The sequence below is a fragment of the Tenebrio molitor genome, chromosome 1 (assembly GCF_963966145.1).
Source record: "Tenebrio molitor chromosome 1, icTenMoli1.1, whole genome shotgun sequence".
NCBI lineage: Eukaryota > Metazoa > Arthropoda > Insecta > Coleoptera > Tenebrionidae > Tenebrio > Tenebrio molitor.
Window position 1 is genome coordinate 31,428,233 of NC_091046.1, and position 9,594 is coordinate 31,437,826.

General features: G+C 35.0%; 1 protein-coding gene across 1 annotated transcript; it reads left to right on the forward strand.

Annotated features, from left to right (window-relative positions):
• The first annotated feature begins 1,263 nt into the window (after nt 1–1,263).
• Nucleotides 1,264–9,323, forward strand: LOC138131826 (nucleosome-remodeling factor subunit BPTF-like). Its single transcript, XM_069049056.1, has 6 exons — nt 1,264–3,407; nt 3,497–3,577; nt 3,697–3,789; nt 5,806–5,889; nt 5,944–7,011; nt 8,744–9,323. The coding sequence occupies exons 1-6, from the start codon at nt 1,385–1,387 to the stop codon at nt 9,268–9,270; spliced, it is 3,876 nt and encodes a 1,291-aa protein (XP_068905157.1). The 5' UTR covers nt 1,264–1,384; the 3' UTR covers nt 9,271–9,323.
• Nucleotides 9,324–9,594: the final 271 nt, after the last annotated feature.

Consider the following 9,594-nt stretch of genomic DNA (forward strand, 5'->3'; position numbering starts at 1 on the left):
TCATTTCTAGGCCGTTTTCTGCCTGATCCTGGTCTTCTATTATATTGCCCAGTCTGACGTTACCTTGCAAGGGCATCATGGACGGTACTTTTAGCAATATTCAACAAATTTGCAATGTACCGTACACTGCGACCATCTTCATTCAATGCCACCACTTTTACAATATTTTCGGATCTCATTTCCGCACAATTTAAACAAAATGTTTATACTAATCTGAATCTCATCAGAATAAACGGGAAAACTGTCATAAACCCAAAAAAACGCAAAAAATCTATTGCCGCAAAACGACACAAAGTGTCACTTTTTGCAGAACTCACCATTGTTCCTGTCCAAAGGCACCTAGATACATTTAAAAACAATCGACTTGTGTAAAACCAATTAGAGAACTAGAAGAAATGTGTATCTCGCTTTTATTGTAAAGTACATAAAAAAAATCAAATTTTTTTAAGTGTCCGGGTTTTTTTGTCCAGGAGTGTATTTGAAAAAAAGAAGCTGATGATCATCTGTCAAAAACTGGGCGCAAGAATTTTTTTTATTTAGTTGGTATTGAAGTGTTTTCAAAATTATTTCATTTGATGTGTCATTTATTCAAATTGGATAAAAAATAAGCAAGATCGAGCATCAAAGGTTTTTCGTCAGTCACCTTGTATAAGCAGCGCCGATAAGGGGTGTCACATCTTTAGCCTTCATTCTAGGCAACTTAAACGCCACAGTTTACGTAACCAATGTGCTGCAGCCTATTATTCTTCTTCACATTCATCATTATAATACGCGTCCTCGTGCGATAAGGGTCACAACACAGTTTCTGGAATTTGATGGCAAGACAATTGAATAATTTACGCCACCCTCCAAGAAACTCGAACGATCTTTGGCTGCAGCTACAAAAAGCATGAGATGAGCTACCTACTTCTAGACACTATTAATAATTTAATTGAAAGCATGCCTAGACGTATAATCAAACGCATACGAAACATGGAGGTATGAATTGTCGCAGAGGTGGTCGTAATATGGTCTTTTTCTTGTTTTTATTTTTTTGTCAGTCTTTTGAAGAGCTGGGTAGACATTGCGCGGCTGGCGTCAATTCTTGTTGGTATTTATTCTTTGCTCCGGAGACAAAATGGAGCCAACTTAGCTGCAATCGTTGGCCTCAATGTTGCTGGACGCATCGTGTGGCGCCGGCTTTAGCTCCAGCCAAATCCGACAGATTGCTCACCAATTCTGGGACACCTGTTTACATTGTATTTGCAAGTGCCATGGAGAATTGGTGGGTACGTTTGAAAACAAAAACTTATTTTTGAAAACGCACTGTCAAACAATATCTAATTGTCAAAATTTTTGTAGTCTTGTATTTTTTATTAGAATTTATTTAACTCATAATTAGAAAATGGAACATCATCAAGAATTTTGGGAAACTTTAAAATTAAAATATGAAGACAAGAATCGAACTCTTCAACAAAGGGAACAAGAATTGCGTCATAAATTGGAAGCAATGGATGCAATTATTGGGGACAGCGTCCGAAAAACGAATGAACTTAACGAACCTAAGGGATCTTTCCCACAACAGCCTTCTATTAAAAAGTCGCCACCAGTCATTCCTTCTCAGGTAGAAAACGAAAAGATAATTATTACGCAACGATTGTCAGCAGACATCGTACCAGACCGTCCTGACTTCAAAAGTTGTACGTGCCCGCCGCCTCCAGAAAAAGGCGGTTTTTTCAAATGTTTATATTCTCTTTTTGGTTCATCTAAGCCAAAAGGCGCTCCGCCTCCAACTACCACACCTTCGCCTCCACCCCAATCACAGTCATCTACAGCTCCACCATCTTCTCCTCCGGCACCTCAAGATATACCAACGAAAGACGAAAGACAAGAGCAACAGTCTTTCAAAGGATCAGAACTTAATAAAATAACTCAACCGGTAACCAATGTCATTAATTACGATTACAATGCATTTAAAAATGCGAACTGTATGTGCAATCCTTGTATATTGGATAATATGGGTCCCCCAATGACGTCGAATAATACTCAGAAAAATAGCAGAGATGCTAAAAACATTGGAGATGGAGATATTTGTGATTGCAGTATTTGCAGTAGAAGTTTTTCATCGGTTGTACCAATGCAACAAAAAACCGGTGGCGCTAAAAAAGATACATGTTGTTGCAACTATTCAAGTTCAAGAAAAGATCGTATGAGTGATGACACATGCATCTGCAGTTTAGCAGAAACAGAATTGTCAGCTGAAGCTGCTTTAGCAAATGCCATTAAAAACAACAACAATATTTTAAACAGCAATGTACAAAATAATAATATGAATGACAACAGTAGTATCTGCACTTGCAATAACATTATAAACGGTAATTTTAATAATCCAATGGGTAAAATTGGTATTGGATCGCCCAGCAAGTTATCGCTGAAGTCTGTGGATCTCTATTATATGAAAAACATTCACGATTTAGCAACAGAACAGAAAAATTTAGTAGGTCAAATCGGTGATCTTGAACGCAAAGCTAAAATTTACGAAGATGTCTTCAACGAATATAAAAACGTCGATTTTACTGCTAAATGTCGACAACCGGTTTGTCCTTGTATATGCAACAATTCAACTTCGGTATCGGATTCAACCGATAAGACAAACGCTGAACTAAAATTAGAAAATTTCTTGCTAAAGAATGAACTGAAAGATATGCGGTTAGAGGTAAGACAATATTTAGAAAGAATGGAAGGTCCTATGCAGTATAAAATAGAAAGTGAAAGATACAAGTGTATTCAACTTGAACAAAAACTTGAAGAGGCTGCTAAGGAACTAGCAAACATTCAAGAATTTTACCAGAAGGAAATTAATTCCTTAAAAATGCAATTATGTACTGCAAATACCAACATTTACAATTTAACAGCAGTGAATGAACAACTCAAGGAAGATCTACAGACCTGTCAACAAAAATGCTCAAAACTAGAGGAGGACTTAATCCGACAGAAAATTAGCGAGGCTGAAACCATTAAGAGTCTACAAGCTGCCTTAAATGCTCAAGTCAACACTACCGTTGTAAAAGACGAATGTAATTTACACCAAATTGCAAGAGAACTGAGCAAAATTTTAAAGGAATGTGAACCATGTGGTGAATGCATGACACTTCCAGAAGATTTGACCACAGCCGCGCAACTACTAAAAAGTTTAACTGATTTAATTGATTCTAAATTACCCAAAAGTGAAGATAGTGATCACGCAATGAATGAACAGTTGAAAATGAGTACAGATGTCAAAGAAAAAGCAAAAAATGGTTCTGATCCAGCAATAACGAATGAAGAATTTACAGCAGCTGAAGGTGTTAAAGAAACAACAAGAAATGGTTCTGATCCAGCTGTAATTATGGATACATTAGAGATTACAATTACCCAAGAGCAAACTGGTGAGTTGAATGTACCTACTATCCATAAAGACAATAATGAAAAATTTTAGGATAAATAAGCATACTAATGTGAATATTTGTAAATGTAGGTGGTTCCCAAGTCGAAGAAAAAGTGTCGTCCACTAAACCCGAAAGTATTCACACGAAACAAAGTCAACAGGAGAAAGATGGTGAGTATTCCTAATTTTACATTTTTTCATTCAACAGTAACCATTATAAGCAAAAAAATGGCAAAAAAGTATTCACGTTAGAAAAAAATTGTGATTATATTTTTTTTGTAAATAATTAGATGCCGGTGAATCTCAAATTCAGGAAAGGACATCATCCATTAAACCCGAGTCCCAAAGTATTCACACAAAATCCAGTCAACAAGATCAAGCGGGTAAGTATGTACAAGACTTTTGTAACTTAGTTTCAATTTTTTGTGGCAAAAATTTAAGTTTTATTTGGATGTTAGTTGTGCCTTCAATAGGACCAACGGACAGCAAATGGATTAAAGGAAAATGACAAGATAGGCAAACAATATTTTTAATGATGTTCTAAATTTGCGTTATACAGGATGTATTAAAAATGGCACATATTACATATTTACACCACATGATTCTATGATGATATAGAAACAAAAAACTCTATACCTTCACGTGATTTGCAGGGGATGGTTTCCTATTGGTTAAGGGCGCGCGTTAAAAAGTATGGTGCAGTTCAATGCACTTAGCCGAAATTTCCATCCATCGTAAAGTAGTAGGATTTAAATTTCCCGCACAAAACTCAAATTTGGCGAGACAGTGTAAATCAGGCTTTTCATGACGTCGCTACGAACTATCTCGTGACTACTCCACTGGTTCGCCGCGCCAACTATAGTACCTATTTACTGTTAACCTTTCGCTGATGAGTTATTACTTATTACCTAACAATCAAATCTTGGAAATTTGCTTGGATTGTAATGGAGAAATACATTTAAATAGCATCAGTAACACATAACTCAACAAATAAAATAAATGTTCCAGCACTAATTTTACCATTTTGATTATTGGTTTCATTTTTTAAAATGCTGTCATAAATTTTGAATCTATTGCAACATCGCAACTAAGCTACAGTCTATTTCATTTAAGTATGCAGTATAGAATAGCATAGGGACTATTTTCCCGTCGTTGATTGGTCAAAATGAGAGAAAAGTTTACACCAAGCAATGTTCGATTTTTGATAACTGCTGTCAAATTTTGATATTTCATCGATTTTTTGGTTATTAGTGCCAAACTTATCGAGTTTTTGTATCAAACGCATCATTAGACTACAATTTTGTTATTAGGTAGAATACCCCTACCGTAAGTTCCTTTATGACTTTTTTTTTCTGTTAATTTTGCTTGGAATGTGTGTTTTCAAATTTCATCTACATCTACTGCATTCTTAAATGGAATGGAGTAATTTTTCGAACTCGAGTAAAGTCAGAAAGTAACGAGGATTGTCATTAATGTCATTTTTGACAATAAAAAATATTCGTCGAAGACCAAATTCGAATTAGAACTTTGTGTTTGGTCTTTGGTATTCAACAAAGATTCGCGTGACAATAATATTATGTGCCATTTCTAATACACCTGTATACACTTCATCTTAATTATAGGCCAGTCAGCAGGGGATTTTGCCTTCCAAAGGGGGGGTAGTAATGATTTTGAAATATGTTGTTTGAGTAGTGCCCCTGAAGAAAAACACAAGTTTTCGATATTGGGGCCGATGAGCGCGAGCCGCCATCTTGAAGGAAAAGGGCAAAAAACACGAAGTACTCGTAACCTCTAGGTTCTAGGAAATATGCTTAAAACAAGGAAACCGCGTTGGTGTACATTTTATAAAATATGATAATTACTATCGGCAACGCTGTCTAGTGTAAAATTTGGCGAGACTTGTAATTTTGAGGTTAAATGTTTATGAAGTGTCTTCTTTTTCTGGGCATGTTTAAGTAAAAATAATAAGAATCAATAAATAAATGAAACGTGCTGCTAATAAAACAATATGAACGAAATTCAAAGCAATTGAATTTTATTTTGAATCAAATAAATGTCATAATTTATAGTTGCCAACATACATAGTATGAAAAAATATCTACCTATACTCGAAATGTTTTGGATATGGATTGTCAAACTCAAGGTCGCTTAAAACTTAATGAGATCTGTCATAAATTCCAATAACCTTATTGGCGCGCCTAGATACTTTTGCTGGTAGTGCCAACTTAACGACAAGTCCCCAATCCACATCCATAACGTTCCGACTGTACCTAAGGTTTTTTAAATTTTACTAACCTAAAGCAACAGGTGGTGGTTTTTGATTTTTGAATGGACTTTAGTAATATTCATTATTAACTACTTGGTTGTAATAGTGTAATTATTGTTCCAAATCTACATAGGTGAACCCGACGGGGAAACACAAGTCGAAGAACAAATACCGTCTGTAAAATCTGAACCGCAAAATATCTCATCAAAGAAGAGTCGTACGTATTTCAACATTTTTGTAAATTTCGAATCTTATTTATATGACTGTCTAGATGATTCGGGACGTGGCGATCAAAGGTCTGAAAGAAGTACTAAAGTATCTGAAAAAAGCAATAGAGAATCTGTTATAATTGCCGACAATCAGTTTGCTAAACCTATTGGATCAAAACCAAAATCAAGAACATCTTGTAAATGTGTAAAATCCAGAAAGTCAGCTGAAGTTGATCAAATTTGGCCAAAAGCTGATGAACCACTTGTTTTGAAAGAGAGTAGTGTGCTTGAAACAACAGCGATTCCGAGCAAGAAAAAATGCCAATGTAGCGTTTCTAAAAAATTAAGAGAGATGCGGGCGCAACAACTAAAGTCAAGCACTACAGAGAGTAAAGTTCCCACTGGCTCCAGTAAGAAATTATGTAAATGTAACAAGTCATCCACACAAGATGAACTTAGAACTGCCCAAATAATAGAATCACAACCAGAGACAAAACCAGAAGTAGAACCAGAGACAGAACAAGAAGCAGGGCCAGAGACCACACAAAATCTAGAAGTAAAACCTGCCGGTGACGGAGTCGATCAAATTTGGCCCACAACATCTGATCGTTTTAAACTTTCTCATCAAGTAACAGCTTCTAAAAGTAAAGATATTTTGAAATCTGAAACGTCAGTTAAGTGCCTGAAAGTTAAAGAAAACTTTCCTTTCGACATTGACACTCAAGTCGACATAATTAACAGACCTCCAGATGGTGTTCACGTTACTACGACAATAACTAATTCTGGCACCCTTGAAGTAATAACTGAAGGACCGGAAGGTGTCATTGAAACAACCCTAATTTATACTAATTCTGGTAACGTGGAAGTGGTCACCGAAATTCTTGATTACCGAGGAACAGGAAAAACTTGTAACCGAGGCAAGATCAGAACTCCTGCTGTTGAGGGTCCTGCTATTCCAGCTTTGGAGGCACCGCCGATAAAATCTTCAGTATCTGAACCTGGAAAAACACCAGAAGCGATCAGTGGTTTAAAAGTTGATGCTCCCAAAAGTGGACCCAGCATAGTAAATCCCAACTGTAAGTGTATAGAATGTCCGGGTTTGGAAGATATGAAGGATAAAACAGGAGATGGTAAATACATAAAATAACTAAATTTAGACCAAAACGAAGCGCAGTTCTGCTTTATACTCTATAAACAACTTATCGTAAATTATCTTTACTTTCTATATTAAGTTAAAATTAAGTTAATATACAGTGAGCGGCAATAGTATATTTCAAACCAAGGTAAGAAAGTGGTTTCTTGCAGACCGCAGGCAAAGATTATAAACCGAGTCGTAGACGAGGTTTGTAAGTGCCTAAGGTCTGCAAGGACACTTTCTTAACAAGGTTTGAATACAATTTTTTTCCCTACCGGCACAACTTTGTTGAAAAAAGTCAAAAAAGATGGTTATATTCGTGATTAAAACGAAAATTTTGAGAATTGAATAGTAGGCTGTGTTATTTGTTTAATTAACTTGTCATCGCATTTGAAGATTTGAGGTTTGTTCGAAAATTTGATATAAACAGGGTAAAGTAATCTACCTACCTAGCTTATCTGTTTATTTTCCAGATTATATGATTGACCTAGCAACTTACTTCATTGAATTGGCTTTCATTTATCAATAACTTATTTCAATTTTGACACTTTTGACATTTGTATTTTGGTACAGTTTTACCATAAACATTTCATGATTAACTTTCTTACCTTAGCGAGAAAGTTGGATTTTCTCACCTCAAATGAGGTATCCACAGCCTACATTTCTAACCGGTAGGGAGAAAAAGTAGGGAATATATTCCTTAAAAATTAAACAAAATTTTTTTCAAAAAAATCTTTGGACAGGTGAGTTTTAGTTTATAAAAATACATGTTTGAGTACCAAAGAAAATTCCAAGCAGTCATTTGTTTTCGAGTTATGACTTCATCGATAGTTTTTTTAAATGGAAACCCCCTATTTTTTTTCTTGATTCTGATAGCCCTTTTAATTGTCTAAATGACAGTATAAAAATTTTCTTATCTTACATAAGGAAATTTTTGAGAAAAAAAATTATAAAGTTGGAAAAAATAAATTTTATAACGAACAAAAACAAGTCAAAAAATCAAGTAGGTAAATCAAACAGTCAAGTGTTACTGGCAATTTCATTCGTATGTGTTATTTGTTTTACAAAACGTTTTCGAAAATGACTCATTTAACAGAAACACAACGTATAGAAATTTTAATTTTGATTGGATGCGAGGATAAAACTAGATAAAACTAAAACAGGAGAAATTTCTTCATAAACTTGCTTATTGTTAACAAGCTGGGGGATGGCAATTCGAACATTTAATTCCATAATTTTAGGTACTTACTAACACAGTTTTTGACTTGTTTTTGTTCGTTATAAAATTTATTTTTTCCAACTTTATTATTTTTTTCTCAAAAAATTCCTTATGTAAGGTAACAAAATTTTTATACTGGCATTTAGACAATTAAAAGGGCTATCAGAATCAAGAAAAAAAAATAGAGGGTTTCCATTTAAAAAAACTATAGATGACGTCATAACTCGAAAACAAATGATTGTTTGGAATTTTATTTTATATTAAAATATGTATTTTTATAAACCAAAATTGACCTGTCCAAAAAATTTTTTGAAAAAAATTTTGATTAATTTTTAATGAATTTATTCCATACTTTTGCCGCTCACTGTAGAATTAGCTTAATGTGAAATTTATATAAATCTAGGCGCACTTAGGTGTCGAGTTTAAATTTTTCAGAAATCAGTTGTTTTTGTGTAACATTTGTTTATTTAACTAAGTACAACATGAATATTTGAAATTTGTGTTTCAGAAAATGAAATAAAAGAAGTCGTGGCAGAGCAAACTCCCGAGTCTGAAGGTATCGCCGTCGCTGCAGCACAAGACGGTGATAAAACGTCTAATGTAGTTCAAGACACTACCGAAGTAAAGGTTGATGATACTGCTGCTACCACAGCTGAAGAGAAAGCTAATGCCACAGCCGAAGACAACGCTGGTGCCACAGCTGAAGAAACGACTGGTGCCACAACCGAAGACACGGTTGGTGCCGTAGCTGAAAACGCTGCGAGCACCGCGGCTGAAGATTCTACGGCTGTGACACCCGAAAACACTCCCATTTCTCCTACGGCTGAAAATGTTAGCTCCGCCGTAGCTGAAAATGTTGAGGTAACCCCGACCACGGTTACGGATGTTATCGATGCTGCTGGATCCGAGGTAGCTCAACAAATGGATGGAATTCCATTAATTGAAAAAACCTTATCACTTTCATTACATGTGGAAAATGAAGAGGATCTTGCTCGGTTGTCTGGGTTAAATAATGATGATAACAAAGAAACATAAAAGAAAAAACATTGTGCTTTGTATAAATTGTTGGAATAAATAAATAAATGTTGGTCTGATAGAATTAAACACAATTATTTTCTAAAATTTAAATAAACACCGGTGAGGCTCTTTCGTCAATTGAATTTTTTGCTTTACTACATTCGGGGAATAAGGTTCTGACAGAGTTTTTTTGTACAATTAAAAATTTATCTTTTCTATTGTAGACGAAGAGCTGCCAACGGGTTTGTGTACGGTATTCTAGCAAATGATTAACTTCAGAAAGACAAAATTTGGACTTACTAAAAAGGGTTTGGCAGTCATTTATCCCTTATCCCTTGAAGT

Excerpts from the sequence above, each read along its gene's own strand:
- LOC138131826 (XM_069049056.1), top strand. The coding sequence starts at position 1,385 with ATGGAACATCATCAAGAATTTTGGGAAACTTTAAAATTAAAATATGAA. Across the intron at positions 3,408-3,496 it reads AATTACCCAAGAGCAAACTG|GTGGTTCCCAAGTCGAAGAA; the intron begins GTGAGTTGAATG and ends TTGTAAATGTAG. Across the intron at positions 3,790-5,805 it reads CAGTCAACAAGATCAAGCGG|GTGAACCCGACGGGGAAACA; the intron begins GTAAGTATGTAC and ends AAATCTACATAG.